The sequence below is a fragment of the Cheilinus undulatus genome, linkage group 9 (assembly GCF_018320785.1).
Source record: "Cheilinus undulatus linkage group 9, ASM1832078v1, whole genome shotgun sequence".
In the NCBI taxonomy this organism is placed as follows: Eukaryota; Metazoa; Chordata; class Actinopteri; order Labriformes; family Labridae; genus Cheilinus; species Cheilinus undulatus.
Window position 1 is genome coordinate 22,947,385 of NC_054873.1, and position 22,026 is coordinate 22,969,410.

Here is a 22,026-nt window from a genome sequence, read left to right on the forward strand (position 1 = left end):
GTCTCAGAAATCACCACAGAAGGGCAGTAAAGGGCAAGACAAAAGGCTGTGTTGTGTCTGGACACTGCTGCTCTCCAAAGAGAAAATTAAGCCAGTGTTTCATCTTTAGCTGCATAAAAATCATTATGTATTATCTGCAGCAGCACAACTTAAGGTAATCCTAAAGTAACTTATCAATAGACCATGCACAATTAGTTGCTGAATAAAAGTTTTTGTAAAAATCATTATACATATTGATAAAAAAATAAAAAATTTAAAAAATAGTTTAAGAATTTTATTTTTTTTCTATATTTTTTGGATGCAATGATTTAAAATAGTATAAGATTTAAGGCAGTAAAATCAAATGTGCTACCACTGTGAAAACTATGGTTAAACTGGTGCTGTAGAAACTTTTGGACTCCATTACAAAGACATGTAACGCTTTTCTCATGCCATTACATTTGTTTTTTTCATTATGATTTTAATTATTATTATTATGTGTGGAGAAAGAAAGCCTGATCAAAATGTGTTTCACTCCCTGATAGTTAAATAACAATTTAAACTGTTTTCTTTGGCAAAAATGCCAAACATTAACTGCTTTTAGAGTTTAAAATGTGTGGGTTTTGTTCATTTTTATCGCGTGATAGTAGCCTAGATATATCCTTATCAAATAAGCAAAACCCCCAAAAAGTCAGTAAAGCTGGAATCAGATGAAATATCAAGAATAACAAACGTATGAATAAAGTGCATAAAAGTTATACAGTATCGGCCTTTGTAACAGTTACAAATATAATAAACAAATACGAACAGGATTTTTTCTGTTGTTACCATCGTTATCACCAAGCTAAACGCTCTGTAGTATTGAAATAAATAAATGAGTTATTGAAATAAATTAGAATAAAATAATAAATATAGCAATGACATTATGAAGAAAAATAAAATAGACAATATCCCTGCATGAACATGGTCTGTCGTGTGATTTTATTGGCCGGTGTATTTGTCAATGTTTCTTCACACCTTCAGACGTTGGTCCTCTGTCACGGCTGCCAGTGTCATCAGTGACGTCAGAGAGGTTTGTAATCAGTCACGTGAACCGCGCAGGTCTGGATAAAGCGCTGCTCAGGACTACACGGTTTATTCGCATTCATCTACCCGCACTGTTAATTATTATTTTTTCATGGTAATTATGGAAAGCCAAGACAAACGACGAATAAAACACTAAGGAATATTTTTTTACCAACGAGTGGGAGCGTGTTTTTCGACGAAGGTTGAATATTCGACATCACCTTTGAATCGTGCCGAGATGTGAGTAGATTTTTTATTGTGAATAAAAACAAGCGCTGCTAACACACCCAGTCTGTCTAATTAACGTTGGTATCGTGTTTGTATTAATATTCGTAGACTTAGGGATTATTTTGCGATGGTTGCTGTAGCGATACAAACAACGCTGTGAATTAATATCGAAATGTTTCATGGTAAATGATGAGAACCAAACATCATTGAACACAGGTTTGCTATTACTGCAAGCATTGCAAGCATGATGCTTTTAGTGAACATCAGCCCGAGCAGCTTTAATATATTTACGAAGCGCCCACTGGCTCCCATGAATCTCGTTGCCTCCCATGTACTAGTAGATGCTCCATAAGATGGCTTCTTGTGATGTGGGCATGAGAAAACCCCTCTCTCTGTGTAGTATTATGCTCGTTGTGGTCAGTTGTGTTTTCTGTAGGGCTTTATGCAACCTTGTTGCAATACAAATGCAGGGACTGCACGCGCCGCAGGCTATCATTCAGGATTCTTTGATACTTCTTCTTTCACATAGTACATTTCCATCCTTCATGTGCTGTATTTCTGGGGGGGTTTTGTCGTGTGTGGTTTCCTCATCAAACAGGAGGGGTATCCCCTGTCAAACGTAAGGAATGCAAATGGCTGATGAGGCTGAGGGCTGTGTTCGTGTTTAAGAGGGAGCAGATGCTGAGTGAAATGTTTTGGTGGTTCCCTCCCTAGATCAGACTGCCCAGCCTCCCTGCCCCCCCGTTGTTACACAGTCCTTTAATCCAGGCACAGGCTGACTGACCATCCAGCAGGGCTGCCTCTGTCTCTGGGGCCATCATTACAACACCCCAACTGTGTTGTTCAAAGGATTTTAGTCCACATTATGCATTGTAGGGAGAGGGTTAGAGTTCACATGTTACTGACAAAATCCTGTGACAGCTGGGGCAAATGTAGGAGACAAAATGTTCCCTGATGTTATATAAAGTTGTAGGACATTCATAATTATTTTTATTGCTCGAAATGAGAAAGGGTTATATTTCAACTCCCTTAATGATTTGAATTTAATAAAGAACAGTAGTTTGAACTTATTATTGCAAAGTTCAGTCTTTAAAGCAAAACACCTTTCAGTATTTGCAGTATCATCTACAGGGAGCTCCATCTTTAAAAGCTGATTCAGACTGTGCCTGGTTAAATCCAGCGAAGTAAGATTTTAGTTTATCCTCTAAAGGTTTTCCACCTGACCATAAAATTGATATCTGTAGATGATCATTTAAAAGTAGGCATGCAGGATGCCAGTTTGGCAGGGGTGGAGTGGGCACCCATGTGCAGTGGCTATGGACCTTGGCACGCTGGTCTACCCAGTGTTGGCGTTGTTTGGTACATGCCCCCCCTCCCCATTTCCTCTTTTCAAATGGAGGCATAAAAGTAAAAAAAAATCTCAGCAAAAAAACAAGGAGGGATGCACTGGTTTCACACTGGTATCGGCCGATATCAGTCCTTTTTACAGAGATTTTTTCGAGGACACAAGAAGTGACCAGTTAGATAAACTTTTGTGTGTTGTGTTATGTGAAGCATTTGTAATTTTCACAATCAGTGCATCTTTATTCAAAAGGTATTTATTGATATCTTCTGTTCATATTTACAGCTGATATATCAGCCATATAGAAAGAATGAATGAGTGATAAAGGATATGCTTTTCGATAGAAATTGGTCTAGCCTAAAATTCTACTTACTTATTGTTCTTACAGCCAATATTTACAGATATATAGGTGGATTTTTATGGCCAAAATATTGGCAGAAGTCTTCAAATCTGCCAACACCGGTATTTTACTTTTTTAGCTAATAGCTGCCAATACTGGTATCATGCTGGTGATATTGTGCATCCCTAAAGAACTGAACTTTTTTTTTTTCAAGTTAAGAGAATCGAAGTTAGTTTCTTTGCACCTGAGTTGTGTCACCAGATACTACAGTTTGCTTTTTGTATTTATTGCTGGTAAAAGTAATAACAGAAATACAGTTGAAATTTGAGATCATAGTCACATTAACCTTTTGTAAGATTAATGACTGAATATTCAAAAATAATTGCCCTCCTCTAGTATGAAAGTACTGTTGTTTGAACTTATTAGGTGAGCATTACTTTTGTGTAGTCAGGGTTGGGAATCACTTATACATCAGTATCAGCAAAAATGGGTTTGGAAATATCAGCACATGGGATACGTGCAAAAATCAGAGATCTTGCATCCCTAGTTAAATGGCAAGGGAAAGCGTCAATCAGAATTTTCACTATGAATCAGTGGTGCTTCTGTAACAGGGAAATTGACTTAGATGAAGTTCTGGGAACAGCTTAACAGAAAAGTGAGGTTGAATGTTCTCAGACAGTGATGGGGGGGAAAAAAAATCAAAATTGGCTAATCCATGAGAGGGACATTAAAATGCTGGGAACATTATAGCACTAGTGGTTACCAAATTACTGAATTTTTGTCAGTGCTGACGGTTGGAGGTGACTCACAAAACAATAGTGGTTAATAAAAAAGGGAAGCTGTCTTGTTAGCTGGAAAGAAGAGGAAATCCGCCATGTCCTTATTTGTGCTGCTTTTATGAAGAAAACTGTGGTGAATGAAAAGATTTCAGTTTCTAGGAGGCCGTGACTCACTCAGTCATTTCCAGTCTTGAGCTAACACAAGATTGCACACAGCAGGTGAGAGACTTCGAAGATTGTAGAAAATCATGTGGAAAATAAAATCTCAAGTCTGGGTGAATCGGGTCCATCTATTTATAGACTTTCTGTGTCTGAAGTCAGTCTCAAAGGATTTGAGAACAAGTTTTTGTAGACAAGAAAAAAACCAAAACAAAGCAGTATAAGTAGATCACATCTCTGTTTTATCACAATGAAAAGACTAGGAGGTGTACCTGTACTTTTTTTAATTGATATACAACTGTTTAAACATTTCACCCTCAGGATGTTTTAGGGACTCAACTTCAAACAGAATCCATATGTGCGAATGACACAGCCCATTAGTGGACCTGTATGTAGCAAGAACATGTTCCCTGCTTCTTTTAGCATCAGAGAGAGAAATGTTCAGTCTTCACTTAAGCGCTCAGCTTTAATGTTGTTGCTATGGCGAGGATTAGATGTAATTTTAGGCCTCTGCTTCCTGTTGAGGGGGAGGAATAGATGCAGTAGATGTGATGATGGTTGGAGCTGGAGATTATTTTTATATATAATCCTGAACTTTATTTGATGACACATCTGCCATGCCATCAGATGCTATAGCACCAATCCTGCAGTGCATACTGTGTGTATATAGTGAGAGAACATTAGAAAATTGGTGGATTTTAACTTTTTTTTAAAGACAAAATAAAAGGACTTTTAAAGCAGAATGAATCAGTGCTTTTCATTGTTTATCATGGTGGTATACCAAGCCATGATTGAAACTATAACACAGAAAGTAACTCAGATCTTTTCAGATATAGACAGTTTAAATCAGCTTGACATAAACACATGTTGCAATACATTTTGTAGATACCACTATCTGCTTTTGGCTACTCTCGTTTATCGTCTGCTCTTAATCAGTATCACTTCTTATGCATGTTTTGTTCTATCAGTAACTAAACCTCAAAATTAAAAAAGTTTTCGTGGTGAGAGAAATGAAAGAGAAAATTCTAAGTTTTTCATTTTTTTAAGGAATATTCTCTATTTTTTTGCCTTTATCAGATAGGACATCTGAAGAGAACCAGGAGATATGAGGAGATAGATTAGTTTAAGACATGCACCAAACAGAGTCAGGTATGAGATTTAAAACATGCCAAAAATGTCACCTCTTTGTATGGGTCCCTGCTCAACCAGCTGAGCTAAACTGGTGCACATTAAACCAAATTTTAGTGGAACTAAAGATGGAAAAAAGCAAACCCTGTTTTTTCAAAGTGGTGCAGCTTAAAACATATTTTGTCCATATGATTAAAATCCAGCTTTGAAAGAGATCAAAAGAAGGAGAAATCTTTTTGCAGATTAACTTGCTGAGTCACTGGGTTTATCCACAAGGCTCAAACACTGCAGAGCATGAATAACTGGCATCAAAACAGCCATCAGCTAATCAGGGAACATTGGACATAAACACTCAGAAACACCCACAGACTAAAACACCCAAAGTCAACCAGCAACCTTTTGATGATGAGTCACTATTAAAAAGACCACTCTCACTTATGTATGGAGCACAGTTTTATGTGAAATGACATGTATTTGTTTGGATTATTGTTTTTGATTGCAGAGTAGGCAGAGAAATCATCTAGATAAATAAATCAAGGATTTTCCTGCTGGCGACAGAAGGTTGAAGCATACTCATCCCCTCAGCATGGCTTCACTGGAGAACTTTATTGTTTGTTGTCCATGTTTTTGTGTTAGCAGTCAGTTGGGCTAAGCCTGTTAGCAGTGCTTAGCTGTCTGTCCCATTACTTGGCCGCATGAGGGGCCAGTGGCACACTTGTCCAACAGCTTTAAAGCCAAAGTCATAAGAGGCTGAGATATGGTCACAGCTCTTTGGTGCCATGATTCCTCTCTCTGACACGTCCAGCAGGGACAAGGGGAGTAACCTTATGCTAACTCTGTCATATACCAGTGGGGGAAATCATAGACTGCTGTTTATCAGTTAGCCTGTAAGTGTGCTGGAACTGCTGAGAGAGATAAAACAGTCTCTTCAGCTGAAGCACAATAAGCCGGCCCTGCACTGAGGGGGTTTGCAGGGCTCTATGTTTTGCGATAAAGCTGTAACAAGCTGACTCACAGGCGCTCAGTCAATTCTTTTCATTTCCCCAACATTGTTGAGCACAGAATATACGTCGTCTGAATATTTCCCTCACTAAAACTTCAGAAGAATCTTTTTTGCTGCACTGCGTTGCACCCTCCCTGCATTCCCCAATCCTCAGGAACAATCCTGTAACTTTCCTTGTGACAACTTTTCTTCCTTTTTTCCTACAAAGACATGTGTTTTATTTTACATAATCGGTCATGGCATATGACAAGGTCAGTAGTCCTAAACCCGCCCATTTTTCTTGGTGAAATATGGTGTTTTTGCAGTCAGGAATGCATGCTAAACACTTCCAGATGCTCTCATTACATGTTGTTATTTCTTCACTACAGCACATATTTGTACCATGTACAAGCTGCAGAGTTGTACTCCCATGTTTAACACAACAATTATAGCATGTTCCAAGATAGATTTTGAAGGTAGTATGATTTAAGCTGGCCTAAGCTATTCAAACAGGGTGTTCCCTGATGGCAAATGCCAAAATATTCCCCTTTTCAAAAGCTAAATCCAGCAATTTGTTTAAACTCATCTCCTTTTTTCTACTTTCAGCCCAGCGTTTGGGAATGGGCAATGATGGAGGATAAAGGGCCCCGTGTAGCCGACTACTTCGTGGTTGCCGGCCTGACCGACTCGCCCAAGCCTCTAGAAGAAGAGCTCCACCTTGATGATGCCGGCCCCAAGTCAGTGAAATCAAAAGCCCCCATCACAGATGTAGCTGTGGTGATCCGCTCCCTGGGCGAGGAGGTACCCCCAGGGTTCACCTGCGTAGAAAGCACCCCTTCAGGCTTGTCTGCAGAGCTCAATGGAGCCAGCCTCAGGGGCCCGCAAATCTTCTTGTGCTTCAAGCGAGGCAGAGATAAGCCTCCTCTGACAGATCTTGGGTAAGCAGTAATCCGCAGTCACTGACCCTTTACTCAACCAGCACCACTAATCACTGCTCTGCCTTGGGTCACTTTAATCTGCTCTTAAACACATCCTCTAGTATGACATCTTTCATTGAATCAAATCTCTTTTGTAATATTTGAGACTTTCTGTTTTTTTTAAAAAGGATCACATCATTCTAACGTCACCTTGTATTTTAGGATTCTGTATGAGTGGAAAGAAAAGCTGAAGCCGGGATGTCACATAGTCCAGACAACGCCCTCAGGACGCCCTGCCAATATCAGCAGTTCATCATCCCAACGCATCTACATCACCTATCGCCGTGCCCCAAAGAGCCAGCCCCACACTTCACTGGCTGTCACCGATGTCTGCATCATCATCCCTGGCAAGGGGGAGACACCCCCTCACACCTTCTGCAAGGTGGACAAGAACCTCAACAGCAGCATGGTGGGACAGAGCTCTGAGAACACAACTGTACCGCTCACGTGTTAACACCAGTAACTTATCTGTGACGGTCTATGTCTCTTCTTTCATTCCAGTGGGGATCCTCTGTTTACCTTTGTTATAAGAAGTCTTTGGCTAAAGCAAACACAATCTCATACAAAGCAGGTAAGATGTGGACACAAGCTGTTTCCGAAGCAAAACTTCAAAAAGAGTAATCAAGTAATTTGATTAATAGAATACGTGTTTCATTGACATATTTATAAAGCCTGTAAATCACTCTGTCAACATTTTTTGTTGTTTTTGGAAACATCCCATGATAATAAAAGTTTAAAGCAAAGAGTGCAGCATAAGCTAGAATGAGATTTTTTTTTAATTATTTAAAGATTTCCAATTAGAAAGCACTTCCTTTAAACAGACAGATCCCCTTAGGAAAACCATCATAATGGTGAACAGCCATCCTCCAAATATGATAGTCATGACTTTTGTGTTGATATTCGTGTCCAGGTCTGCTGTGCAGGTACCCTGAAGAGGACTATGAGTCCTTCCCACTGCCAGAGTCAGTGCCTATGTTCTGCCTGCCCATGGGGGCTACGATCGAGTGCTGGCCAGCACACACCAAACACTCTTTGCCTGTTTTTTCCACATTTGTATTGACGGGGGCGTCTGGGGAAAAGGTAAAACTGCATGAAGTTAGTTACTTAATTTCACTAGCAAGGACCACACCATCAACAGGATGGGATTAGACAATTATTTATTGATGATTTTGGGAGGATTCTTTTGAGCAGTGGTTTCAGATATTTGCTTGCGATGGTTTGGGGAAGTTTAGGGAATCAGCCGTATCTACCAGGCAAGAAAAACCCCCTCTTAGGGTCCTATGCATAGGGTAGAGAGAAAAAACAGTGGAAAGGGCTTGGAGGGAGGGGATACAAGAACAAGTGGGAAGGAGATGGTCAGGTTTGAATTTACAGAAAAGCAGGGAAAGGCATTGTTGAAGTATGGTCCTTTTCCTGAAACTTTGCTATGTAGCATCCCTTTTTTCTTCAACGTACAATTTGGTCTTTTTGTGCGCTCCATTTTCTGTACTGGTAAAGACATAGAGACCTACATGCTGATTTTGTTGAAAAAAGTTCACTCATCTAAGCCCTGCTATATTTAATCTACATCATTCCTCCTTGCTTACTTAATTTTTTCCACCCCCTCTGTCTTTTCTGCTTATTAGTGTCCCTTATGGATTAGCTTGTTCATGAACTGCAGATGTATTTTTAAGAATACCAGACAATCTTAATCAACTTCTAAACTCTGACTTGAATCTAAAATAGTCTAAGGGCTGTAGCAGGAATACTAAACGGCTGTTAGTCTTTGAAAGCAATGCAGCATAAAAGATTTTTTTAGTGGCTCATCTTGTGAATAATGGATAGCTCATGCAGCACTCAGGCTGGTGCATAAGTTTTAAATGCTGAATGCTTCAGAGCTCGCTCCTCCTTCTATGCAACCTCTAATCTGCAGACCAGTCTCCTGCCATTTCATGCCTGGAATGAGTTGTTTACTTATTTGGGGAGAACATCTTCAAAGGACTGAGAATGATAGAGCTTATTTTTTATGATGGAAACTCTCCAGTGTAGCCTCCACAACATCTTACATGATTAGGCTCATCAATAGCTCTCTGACTACAGTAATTTGTGTCTTTGTGAAATTTTAATCAGTGCATCACTTCTTTGTGTGTGTGATTTGTGCATGTATTAGATATTCTTCTTCAACCTTGTATTGATCTTTTTCCTCGCAGGTGTACGGGGCAGCCATTCAGTTCTATGAGCCTTACTCAGAGGAGAACCTGTCGGAGCGTCAACGCTCACAGCTCGGCCTGCCAAGTTCTGATCTGGGACCTGATGGGACCAGGAGTGTTTACAACAACAAGAGCATCTGTCTGCTCTCCCACTGGCCCTTCTTCCAGTCCTTCAGGAGCTTTCTCACTTTTCTTTACCGATACTCCATCTCTGGACCACATGCCCTGCCTATTGAAAAGTGAGGAATGTTTTACAGACTCTAGTTCTCTATGCTAAAGCATGTCCGTTACTCTGAAAGATTCAGGTCTATTCTTGGTCCTTCTTTACTAAGTAATGATGTTTTTACTCATAGGCACATCTCCCACTTCATGCAAACGGTGCCATTCCCCTCCACCCAGAGACCACGCATCCTAGTGCAGGTGATTTAAGACGTGACATTTGACAAATGAAGTAATGACGCCATATTTGTTTCTTTTCTCAAGTTGTTTTGACGTAAATGTCTTAAAAAGTCATGACTTAATCCTCATCTTACTGAGCCACTAATGCTCTATTTCACCCCTGTGTGTCTTCAACAGCTGTCTCCACATGACAGTCTGATACTGAGCCAGCCTGTCTCCTCCCCCCTGCCTCTCAGGTAAGAAACTTTGTAAAAATGCAAAGTTCAATCCTAAAAACATTGTGGATTTTCTGCTTTTTAAAATGCAACCATTAGAAATGTACATTATTGTGTGTTTTTGTGTTATAGTGGTGGAAGCCTCTCCACATTGCTGTTAAATCTGGGCCCAAAGAATGCAGCCACTCTGCTGGTGCTTGCTGTCACAGAGCACAAGATCCTGGTCCACTCCCTGCGTCCAGCGGTACTCACCAGTGTTACAGAGGCACTTGTGTCGGTATGTCACTCATTCTCTCCTTTTTTTTCCAGTCCTCATCATGACTCCTGAAAAGATGGTCTTAACCTGTATTAAAGTCACAACCATGGGAGTTGTGACAGGCAGAGCTTTAATCCAAGCTGACATCCTGTGTCTCTTACTGTTGACATCAACAGAAATGTTTCTGCTCTCAGTCTGTTCCATGTTTACATATCTACACCTCAGCAGTGACAGCAGCTAATAATATGAGCTGGTATTGGTTTGTCAATGTATGTGAGTTGGCATGTGTCAGGAAAGTTTTCTGTAGGCAGAGTTGGTGCTCCACTGTGTATTTATTCCACCATGAGTACTTTCATCTAGTTCTGGGTATGCATGCCTGAATTGTTGTGCAAACTGATTCTGTTGGCACTTTAACTGAAAAAAAAAAAACAATGATAAAGTTCTCAGTGCAGAGGAGAAATAAAGACTGCTTAAGTGTCTCCCGCCATCCTTGATTTTTATGCAATGTATAGGTCATAATGCTAGAGTCATTTACAAAGCAGCCAGTTTTCTCTGACTTCAGTGTCAGGATGTTTGAATGCTGCTATAGTGTTGGAATTCTCTGTTTCTTTGTTTACGGGCCATGTTTACGGATTTTCTATAAAATCCGAAATTGCTGTGTTTTTGCTTCAGTTTGCGCCACCTTATGTCCCCATCCACCAATACAGCTGATGTGCTGACAAATGGTGAGCACATTGAGTCACTTCTCTTTTGTGCGGTTGCTCTGTTGTTGTTTCTCTAAGCGTTGATCGAGCTAAAGTAAAATTTTTCACTCTTACTACTACTAATCACTATTTTTTTTTTACAGCTGTTGTGCGTTTAGGCTTACATAGAGTTAACACAAGCATCCTCGTGGTTTAGCTGCTTTTCTCTTAGCCTCCCTTTCCTCTTTTACAACAGCTTAGCCTAGCTTAGCCTCGGCATCTCTGTATGCTTCTGCTTCTCCTGCTCAGTGTGCCAGATGTTCAGCTTCTCCCCGTCCTCTACCGATAATGGTATATGCATTAAATATAGTTTACGGTGCTGTACAGGGAAAGCAAAGTTGAAAGACGAAGACCCACTTGAATCATCACCAGCCGCTTCACCTTTCAAACAGACTTTCCCCACTCAGCAACACACCAGCTGAGAAAAGAACCGATGATAGATAGACAGATAGATAGACTGACAGATCGAAGGCACGAACGATCGAGGTATCCAGTAGCAGCTTATGAACACGACGTAAGACATCCCCTACATTTCAGCATCCCCCCTCATATTAACCAAAACATGATTTACACAAACTTCTACACAGAGGTGAAAAAATTTACCAAATTAAAAATTATACTTAAATGTAAACTTAAAAATTATCCTATAACCAAAAGTTGAATATAAAATTAAAGACAAAAAAATGTAAATCTTTGTAGATGAACACAAACAAGCCTTTATACAAGTAGAAAATCTGTGCAAAAACTTGCAGCTACATAGCACTGTTTACAAGAGAAGAAAATATGATTTGAAAGTGGACCAAATAAACATCTAATAACTGAGATGAGGCATTTTACCACAGTAATTTACGTTACAGTTAGTAGATCAATTAGTGCAAATGTGCATGTGAGGTGTATTCCTGAGTCTGGAGAAGTCAGCGTGCATGGTGAGGTGTAGTCCTTGGGCCAAAGCGGGCTTGAAATCAGAATAAGCTTTATTGGCCAAGTCCGCTTATGCAACAAGGACTTTGACTCTGGTTAGCTTTCCTCTCAATGTACAGGAATTACACATTAAATACTAAATATACATAAACTTGCAAAGTCTTACAATTAAGATTTAGATATGTACAAACTTTTGTTGGTATTATTTCTAGTTTATATCTATTGTAACTGACCTCTCGCAGCCCTACCACAGCACCTCTGTGTCCCACTAGCACTGGGCTAGAAACCCCATTAGCTAATGCTGCATCACTTTACTGAATTTAGCAAGGAGTTTATACACACTTACTGTTGTATCATGTAAAGAGCTAAATGTAACTGTACCTTTCAGCTAACTCCTAGCTTGCTAATTTTATCTAGGAAGTAGCTAACGTTAGTTGTTTGTCTGAGGCTGAATTGGTTATATGGTAATATGGCCAGATTTCACTACTTATTCTAACTATACATTGACTTTTCACGTTTTTTTTTAATCAAGAAAGAAGCAGTGGTGTGGTAATAATTTAACAAATATCCTGAAGTGATCCTACCTGATACCTTGATCACAACATTATGAGGTTATGAAAGTATTCTATATTCCAACTCTGAGCACGACACTGAAGGAAAAGGGTGAATTTAATCAATCTTACTGATGTATAAATGTCTCCTCCTTTTCAGATGATATTTCCCTTCCACTGGCCGTGCCCTTACATCCCTCTGTGCCCGCTGGCACTGGCTGATGTGCTCAGTGCGCCATGTCCTTTCATCGTGGGTGTTGACTCCAGATACTTTGACCTCTACGTGCCCCCAGCTGACATAAGCTGTGTGGATCTGGACACCAACACAATCTCTCAGTAAGTGACCTCTAACCACAACCGCTCTGTGATAGATGGCCACCTTTAACTCTGAGACAGCCAGCCTAAAGTCATCTTTGCTCCGTTAAGGTTTTTACAGGCTCTTCCCAGTGTTATCTGTATCCTCCAGTGTGAATCTGTTATGTAACGATAGAACAGGAATGTGATTTATTCTTACAGTACTCACATTTGGGGTTCTGCTGGAGTCCCACATCCATTTAAAAGCTTTTTGTGGAGATTAAATTGTCAGTCCTTATTTCTGTGAATCCATCTTCCTTCTTATATCACTTTGCAATGTGTCTTGATTATCCTCCCCATGTAACGAAAACCATATGGTGTGGTGTGCTTTCAGAAAAGATGACAAGAAGGCTTTAACATGGAAAATCTTGCCCAGGAGAGCCTGCAAGTATCTTCTGAACACTCTGAATAAGATACATCAGCAGCTTACTGAAGGTGAGTCCAGTCTGATGCTGTATTATTGTGGTTTCATGAATAATTTATGTTTAAGTCTTGATATAGACTGTAGAGTCACTTTTACAGGGAAACTCAATTGATGCTGACATTTCTGTATAAAACCAAAGTATAATGCTGAAAGCATCCCAGGAGATTTCCTTGATGGAGTGGAACTCTTAATGGTATACACTAGGGGTGTCCCCAGCCAATGTTTTACTTAGCTGAAACTGATTGGTTGGATTTCAGATGTCTTTTATGATCTGAATTCACATTAGCAGCATACGAGACAAACCACTTTATTAAACTATTTCTCCTTTAGACTTGGAAAAAAACAGTTTTTTTCAATGATAAGACATGATTGATCTTTTTCACCTATTAAGTCAGCATTATGGGGACCCTATGATGTTGTTACACATGACACACAAAAGAGATTGGGTCAAAGATACATGAGTTAATTTCAGAATTTGATTAGAAGAATTAATAAGTAGATTAAGAGGCTGTGAGTCATGATTTAGTTGGAGAGAGAAGGTAAATCTATGTAAATTAGACATTTAACACCCCCATAAAGCTGGAATGGAATCATCCTTATTTCATAAGCAGGTGTTCAACTGTGAGTCAGCAGTCAAATGAGCTTCTTTCAAACTAATTATTGAATGTTTGACTATTTGGGTAAACCTCATCTACATCCACTATAAAGGTGTGACTTACTGTGGTTCCCAGAATTCATGTTGACTTAGTTTCCAGTCTCATTTGCCATTCATCTTAGATTTTTTTTAACTGTGTCTGCAGAACAGAAATGGAACAATCTCCCTCCTCTTACATGGATAATTTTCTCTGTTATGGATAAACATTGATGAAACGAACCTCAGCCTGGAAAAGAAGCGCTTTGATTATGTCTGGTTAACATTTACCTTTGATGTTTTATACTACCCTTCTCCATTTTGATTGGCCTAAAAAAGCAATGCTGTAATTTTAAGGGGGTTATTTTTACCCTGGGAACCTGAATCACAAACAATATATTAAGAAATTAAACACAAATGTTGTTTTTAAGAGTTGGATTTTTTTGTGTTTTTGTTTTAAGTAATACATGTTTTACCCCTATTTTAAATCCATAAATATGGATGAAGCATCTCTATCTCTTCAGATGCTCAACGTTGTAAACAAACATCATGCAAGGGACGCAGAATTATTCCCCTGGTGACAGCAATTTGCACCATGATGTGCAGAGAAGGGGCCTGGCTACAGGGGCAAGGAAGTTGACGCCATGCTTTTTTACCAAGCAAAACATTCGCTCCGACTTAACAAGTTAACACTAAAATCCCTGAAATCATTGCAGTCCACAGCAGCACTCTGAAGCACTCTCTTATGGTGGTAAAAGGTTCAACAGCTCTTGTGTTAGCATTCTGCATAAGTCCTGTCCCTTTCACGTCCTATTCCCCTTTGTACACTCTTTTTCACATCAAACCACCAAGTTCTCAAAAAAAAAAAAAAGAACACTTTGGCATAAATCAGCACTGGAATAACAAACCATCATGACTTTATCAGGGTTTTAAGACAAATTCCTAGATGTGTATTTCAATTTTGAATTTTTCCCATTTCCCATTTGTTAACATGGGGAGTCCAAGGCCTATTCTTTGGCCAGTCAGTAGGGGGAGCTCTTAAACTTGTAGTTGCACTGTAAGGGGGCTGGTGTTTTGCTCTTTTTAAAATTTTTTTTTTTATACAGTTGAAGTTGATTTCCAGTGCTTTAAAGAAGTTATTTATGGGTTAGCTTTAACACACGTATTGAGGCAAAAGTGCCTTTAATAAACAAATGTACACAATACCAACAAATTAAAACAAAACAGCTCAGGTAGACACACTTGTACAGAAAGATACAGGCAATTAACCGTTTTACACTTACAGGTTACAGTCTAGGCTCAAGAAACTCTTTTTAAAATAATGGCAAAAAGGCCAGGTTCAATATAATTCAAACAGGCCTCCCAGGCTTTGTAAAGCTGATCTTTCTTTGCATGCGAAATGCTTGTGAGATATTCAAGGGAACCAGTTTTACTACAACTTTACTCCATCCTTAAACAGAAGGGCTCTTATCACTAATCCATTGTAACTATCTATATTTCCTGGCAGCAAAAATGAGAATGTTATCTTCCTTGAATTCTTTATTTCAGTCAGAATGGGTTTTGGGGTTTTGTTGCTCTTAATGAGAAATTATACCCGGTTAAATTCTTTATGTGCTTTAATGTGAACTTCTGTGTGCTCTCAGGTGGCCAGCTAAACCGTGAAGACATGCAGATGGAGCACACTGTGACTGACAGCGAGCTTAATGGAGGGAAGAGCCTTCAGACTTTAGAGCTGGAGATTCAGGAGGCCTTTCTGCGCTTCATGGCCGCCATCCTTAGAGGCTACCGCTCTTACCTGCTGCCCATCACACAGGCCCCCTCTGAGAAGACTACTGATGCCAGCTCCCTGTTTGACATACAAGGTACGCTTTGGCCTCAGTATGTTCTGTTATGCTGTATTTAATCACAAAAAAAGCTAGTGACCGAGTGTTTCTGCTTCTTTATGTGATGTAGTGCTGTAGTTGTTCAGGGAGTTCAGTTCTGGGATCTGCCACATTAAAGTTTGGCCTAAATCACTGCGTGTAACGACTCTGGTGATTTAGCTTAAACCTCTGTGGAAATTAGGCCTGGATGACAAGTCAGAGAAACCACTATGATTAATAGCACAGCTTTCCTGCACATCTGTATGCTCTTATGCAAGCAGAGAACAACTTGTTTCATATCACAGGATTCATTTCCTTTAAATCTGCCTTCTCAAACCATTTAAGGTGAATGCTGAGTTTTGTAATCTAGTATTAATGTCCACTTGTCATGCTCATCTTTACATAATGTGTTTTGCTTCACAGGCTTCCTAAAGAGTCGAGACCGCTCCAATCATAGGTTTTACTCCCTCATGACCAAGACTCAAATGTTCAGCCGCTTCATAGAGGAGTGCTCCTTTGTCAGTGACAAAGATGCAAGCTTGGCTTTCTTCGATGAGTGTGTTGATAAGGTGAGGTTTGTGAACCAATCTTTATTATGGATTTTTCGGGATCTGAGACAATTTATCAGATGAAGTGCACCATAACGCTGTGTAGGGACAAATCCTCCAATAATATATTGTGTGAACTCATCCTGCCGGTAGGAAACAAAGGCTGAGGCTTTTAAAGGAAAAATTAATCACATGCTGCCCTCTCTAACAAGATGTCTTATTAACGGCTTGATTTGAGAGCTAATAAGCAAATAACAGGAACTAATAGAAATAAACAAGGGATAATTAACACCCCAGCATCTCCCTCAAGCCTCTTTTAACATCAGCACTAAGCAGTTCTTCTCCCTAATGTCCTTTTTCATTCATTCCTTTTAAAGTGCTTCTCTGTTGTCTTATTTGGTCTTTCTTCTTCTTCATTTTCTGAATTTCTGCCTTTTTTCTCTTTTTGCTGCTTTGTTTGTCATCATGGCTGTTGCTTGATAGCTATTCACCACTGGAGGCAAGGTAAGAAATCAGAACTCGGGCCCCCCCCCCCCCCCCTTTTAAAGCAGTGCAAGCATCAGATTTCATCTCAATCAAAGTGTTTTCCATTGTTATTAGAGCATGACTCAGCTCAGAGTTTTAGTGAGTGTGTGCTGACTCTGAAAAGTTACTTTGGAGCTAAAAGTGCAGGAAAGCAAAGGGCTTGAATGTGAGGATGTGCATTAGCTGTCAGTGTGTGTCAGCAATCTACATTATTGAACCTGGCTCCATTAAAATTAACCACACGGAGATGTTCTGCAGAACTGGAACAGACTCTGAGGTGACACAGAGACAGTGAGATAAATTATTTGTGCTTGCTGACTCTGCTCACTTTTCTGATTCGAAAAGCTTCTCTAAAATATAAAGAAATGATGGAGAAATACAAAAACAGAGGCTATAATCCCTGTTCTTCAAAATGGAATGAGTTTTGTAATTGAGATCCAATCAGAGTGGATTAAATCTTGCTCACTTTGAGTGAATCATTCAGCTTTTATTAACACTACCCGCCCACACATGTTTTGTAACACACAAAACATCCGCCTCCTGTCCAAAAACAACCCTCTGTTCTTGCAAACTTGTGAAATCAGGATGTCAGACATCCTGCATGAACAGTTCGAGCTTCTGTATGAGTGGTCATTGTGGTCATTATTATTGGGAAGTGGAAGCATTGATCCACTCTGCTGCTGAGGTTGACAACAAGTGCGTGATTGAGAAAGGCCCTGTGGGTGTAAGAGGAAGGGCAACAAGCAGAGAAACACTGAGCACAATCGAAGCAGGGGCAAATAGGTCAGAGGGAGTCAGTTGACTGAATCATCCACTCAGCTGAGTGGAACAAACCCTGTAACGCAGCAGCAGCTCTGGAGAGCTATTCAAACGCTGCCATAATATTAGTGTTTTTGGTGAAGCTCATGTCCGAGATAAGCTGGTAATCGATTTAGATAAGCCGAATGACTGTACGTCAGCATTTCAGGCTTTTAATGATCACCCAGACAGATATTCAGCGATGATTTCCTCTTGAAAAAGATCATGTGGGGTTTATGGTGCAGCACAAAGGAGTGATACTTCTGCTCTTTTGAGACAGGAGTGGAGCTCTGTGCAATTTTCTCCCAACATTAGATGAGGCCGCACTTATTATTTGAAAGAAAGGTGGCAGTTTAGTATCAAGCATCGCCGCCAAAGTGGTACAGTTTAATGGTTTCAGGTCCCTGGAGCATCATTCATTTTGTCCAGGTCACTGCAGCCTAGATTAATGTGGTCCTGGAGGATTCATGGGATCAAGCTGCTTCCTTGGCAGCACTCTTTAGATAGTGGGGCACAGCCATATTTTTGATGTAAACAGACTCATTACTGACATCTGTTTGTCCTCACTGACCCTCAAGTCTGATCTGAATTGAGGTCTCATACAGTTTCAGAAGTCTCTGAGCCTCCAGGCTGCATTAGCATCCATGGGTATGTGTTTATAGCAAAGCAAAGAAGCAAAAATAAAGAACAGAGGGATGATGACTGTACATGTTTCTCTTACTAACCAGATGGACAGTGAACGCCCAGACGAAACCAGACTGATCGAGCTGGATGAATCACACCGCAGTGAGCACACGGTCTATGTCAACCCTCCAGAGCTTCCTCCATTGCCTGAAGGAGAGGAGCATCCATTATGTTATAGGTACCACACTGCAGATATATCCCTGAATGACAGCTACAAGACTAGCTATTTCTTTATTGTACTCACCCCTTCATAGACAAACAGTTCAAGGGCACTTCTCTGCCACAGCGCTGCTCCCAAAGGAGTGAAATAGTGAATATTGTCTCAGTTTTTAGAGACTTTGTTATTGTTTCAGGGCTATGTGATATCTTTTTTTTTAATCCAGAGCACATCTCCTTTAGATTCTTATGTCAGAGCTCAAGCTGAGGGTGACTGTGATGCTTTTCTCTCAATCCTCTCTGCTGGATCGGTGTCTGTTTTTATTTATGCCATGGCATATATATGAGTGAATTATGTATTTCTGCAGCTACTCTGGGTTCCCTGTGTTGAATGCTGAGCTTCTGGAGCCGCTGGAGGGGCCAAATTCTTCATCAGCAGGCATGGCTTCACGCCACAGCAGCCCGGCCAGCCCTACAGCCATCTTCAGACGCTCCAAACAGGTAAGTTGTATGAATAGAGAAAAAACTGGATAATCATCTTTTACTTCTAACTCTTGATTAATCACAAAAGAAGTACCGTGATTTAAAAACAAAAACTAAATTTACATACAGATGTCCACCATGGCTCAAGGAGGAGCTGATTAGATCTTGGAGGTACCACAGAAACAAGTCCAGCTTTCATTTTTATTCACTATTAGACTTGCTTTCAACTTGCTGAGGCATATAGGTGGTAGTTCTATTAAATTTTAAAACCTTTATTAAAAAGCTTAAACCCACTGTTAGATTGATTATCACTGAGCCTAGTATTTATAGATATTTTAATTTTAAGACCATAATCTCAGATTGGAAGCTTAGATTAAAAACAGAGCTAATATGGCTGCTAAAGCATGCTGAATCACATCACGTGTTATCCCTTCCCAGGAGATCAAGTCAGCTCAAAGGATGGCCAAAACCCATTCATCCATGCCGCAGATGTGGTCCAAGTGTCTGCTGCGCCACTGCTATGGCCTGTGGTTTATCTGCCTGCCAGGGTTCGTCGGTACCAGCCACTCTAAGGTGCGGGCTCTGCGCACAGCATATGACATACTGAGGAAGATGCAGGACAAGAAGCTGCAAGCTCCAGATGAGGTAAGACAACCACACAGATTTCTGCATATTTATATTGTTTGATTAAAATTCATCAAAAATTCTTAATATGATGTTTTCTGTCAAAGGTGTGCTACCGTGTGTTGCTGCAGCTGTGTGGTCAGTACAGCCAGCCTGTCCTGGCAGTCAGGGTGTTGTTTGAGATGAAGAAAGCTGGAGTTCAGCCCAACGCTATCACATATGGGTACTACAACAAGGTGCGTGTTATTTGTGTATGCTGTACATTCATGCAAGACAGCAACAAAACAAGCACATCTAACTTAAATTTAAGGTTCAGTAGAGGTGCGACAATGTTTGACTGCTGTGTATGTTTGCTGGTCCAGGCTGTGTTGGAGAGCACATGGCCGTCCACTACCAGAGGAGGCTACTTTTTGTGGGGAAAGCTGAGGAACGTGGTCCTAGGAGTGCTCCAGTTCAAGCAGGCGGGGAGAAAACAGACTACACTCAGAGATCCTCAGCTTTCAGGTAAAGTCCTTACTAAGAAGCCCACCTTTCAGCTGAAACTACACGGATAATATTCATTTAGACAGTAATATTGTCACATACAAAACATATTTATATACCTACCACATTGCTGCCTCAAGTGAAAAGAAATGTTCCTAAATATTCAAAGAGATCAAAATGTGATGTTATTATTAATCTGTAGAATGTGGAAACACTTACTTATCTGAAACAGGGTAATCATGTATTTTAAAGATTACAAACAGGAGACACATGAGTCATCTGCTCCAGTTTGTCATACAAAAACATTGTTTAATATTGTATGTTAAGTATTAAAATAATGCCCATGTTTGAAGGCCTGTAATTACTTAAACACAGAATCAAAGTAGGTCAGGTCTGCAGTTTTTTTAGATTATTTAGCTGTAGTAACTTTCCAGTGGTGCAATGATTCAGTGAATGACAGACTGAAAGTAGAGTGTTTCCTAACCTCCTGTGGTTCTTCATGAATAGAAGTATAAATGAGTCTGACCCAGCAAGAGTGGCTGTTTCTTCAAGGCTTCTCTTCTGGTCTCATAACAAGGTTTACCCCGACTCCAGCTTCACATCATTCCCAACTCTCTTTTATTTAATGACACTAATTAAACAGAGGGAAGAGGGTTTTCCTCCCCGGCAGTCTCAGCACACAGGTCGCTCTTGATGTCGCTCCCTAACTCCCATAATGGCCCAGTGAGACTCTCATTACCATAATGGCATATGTAGGAAGGTCTGAGGAAACATTATGCTCTGCACCATGTTCTGTATGCTGTGATGCCGTCTACATTGAGGTCATTTACCTGCATAGAGAATTTGATACAAAACAGATGTGGCAACATGACTGTGTAGAGCAGAATGATTTATATGTTTTGTCATATAATTCTTGTTAGATTTACCTTTTCTTAAATCAAGATATGCAATTAAACTTTATCATTAAGCCTCCCACTGTTCTACTTTGAGATCAAATTTGACACAGAAGTCAGATCTTGAAATCTTTTTGCACTTTTGCATCCTTCATTGTCCAATGTGTGGCATTCCTGTTGCTGATAAGAATTACAGCACTGGGTGTTTATGTAGTGATTTTATACCAGCTGGTGTTATGATCTCTTTCATACTCAGTCTTTTTTTTTTGGTTTTTGCTCCTCTGATCCTCTCTCCTCTCTCTTATCTTCCTTCAGACGGCAGTGATCTTGACACAGTCAGTCATGGCAGCTTGGACAGTGCTAATGACTCGGCTGAGCGCACCTCCATCGACACAGACTTCACTAAAATGGACTCCAGTGATGATGGATTTAGCACAGGTAAGAAGCCAAAAGCTCAGCTTCTTTCTTCCTCAAGCTGTTACACTCTCTTTGTCACTAATGCTGCACCTTTTGAAATTTGTCTAATTGGATTTTCCAACTTCAGAACGCCATAACAGCACGATTCACAGAACATTAACTTGTTTATGTATATGATTCCACAGCCAAATAGATAGTTTTGACATAATTGTGATCTGCACATTAAATACTGCCAATAAAAGTCTAAAGTGGGGTTGACACAATACTTGTTAGATGTCAAATTACATTAATACCTTTTTGATATCATTTCAAAATAAAGTGGAAATCCTAGGCCTCCAATAATGGGTAATTTTTTTCTCTGCAATAATACATCAGAGTGTTATAAATCAAGATTCTTTTATATTTTGTTTGCCAACATGTTTGCCATTTACATCGTTGTCCCGATATAGTAAAAAAGACAACAAATTCTTCTTCTCAACATGTTTTTTTTTTCTTTAAAAAAAGATAGTAGCACTGCCTTGTGCCGAAACTAATAAGTACAATACAGTCCAGCACAAGCTTCATGTTTTAATGTGGGCTATATACAATTCAATTTGAAGAAATTGCTTCAGGCCAGTCAAAAATGGATTGTGGGCTGCATTTGGCCCCCTGGATGAAGATTATAAGCCCAATGCAAATTTTTCTTTAACTTTTGCAGAAATCTTTAAAAAAGCTTTGACTGAAAAAGACATGGCAATACTTCTTTTGTTGTCTTCAGCCCAGTCGGGGCCAAAGATTCACAATGAAATGAGTCAAACTCACGACTGCTTGCGACTACCACTTCAAACCACTGCAGCTGGGGTGATAATGTTTCTCTACAAGGACTGTGCTGAACATTAGGCTGTATGACTC

At 39.9% G+C, this 22,026-nt stretch overlaps 1 protein-coding gene across 3 annotated transcripts in view; it reads left to right on the forward strand.

Annotated features, from left to right (window-relative positions):
- The first annotated feature begins 1,093 nt into the window (after window positions 1-1,093).
- The window catches only part of dennd4a (DENN/MADD domain containing 4A), a 32,442-nt gene continuing 11,509 nt past the window's right edge, over window positions 1,094-22,026 (forward strand). Inside the window, exons 1-20 of one of the 3 annotated variants that reach the window (XM_041795451.1) lie at window positions 1,094-1,284; window positions 6,609-6,940; window positions 7,142-7,388; window positions 7,481-7,550; window positions 7,890-8,059; window positions 9,169-9,407; window positions 9,522-9,588; window positions 9,745-9,803; window positions 9,915-10,059; window positions 12,414-12,589; window positions 12,942-13,042; window positions 15,306-15,524; window positions 15,948-16,093; window positions 16,556-16,576; window positions 18,124-18,257; window positions 18,604-18,736; window positions 19,157-19,363; window positions 19,450-19,578; window positions 19,705-19,846; window positions 21,034-21,156. In XM_041795451.1, coding sequence (XP_041651385.1) covers window positions 6,630-6,940; window positions 7,142-7,388; window positions 7,481-7,550; window positions 7,890-8,059; window positions 9,169-9,407; window positions 9,522-9,588; window positions 9,745-9,803; window positions 9,915-10,059; window positions 12,414-12,589; window positions 12,942-13,042; window positions 15,306-15,524; window positions 15,948-16,093; window positions 16,556-16,576; window positions 18,124-18,257; window positions 18,604-18,736; window positions 19,157-19,363; window positions 19,450-19,578; window positions 19,705-19,846; window positions 21,034-21,156 — 2,839 coding nt within the window. In that variant the 5' untranslated portion in view covers window positions 1,094-1,284; window positions 6,609-6,629. Of the gene's footprint in view, window positions 1,285-6,608; window positions 6,941-7,141; window positions 7,389-7,480; window positions 7,551-7,889; window positions 8,060-9,168; window positions 9,408-9,521; window positions 9,589-9,744; window positions 9,804-9,914; window positions 10,060-12,413; window positions 12,590-12,941; window positions 13,043-15,305; window positions 15,525-15,947; window positions 16,094-16,555; window positions 16,577-18,123; window positions 18,258-18,603; window positions 18,737-19,156; window positions 19,364-19,449; window positions 19,579-19,704; window positions 19,847-21,033; window positions 21,157-22,026 lie in introns of those variants that run through there. The other 2 variants (XM_041795452.1, XM_041795453.1) reach the window with 2 other exon arrangements.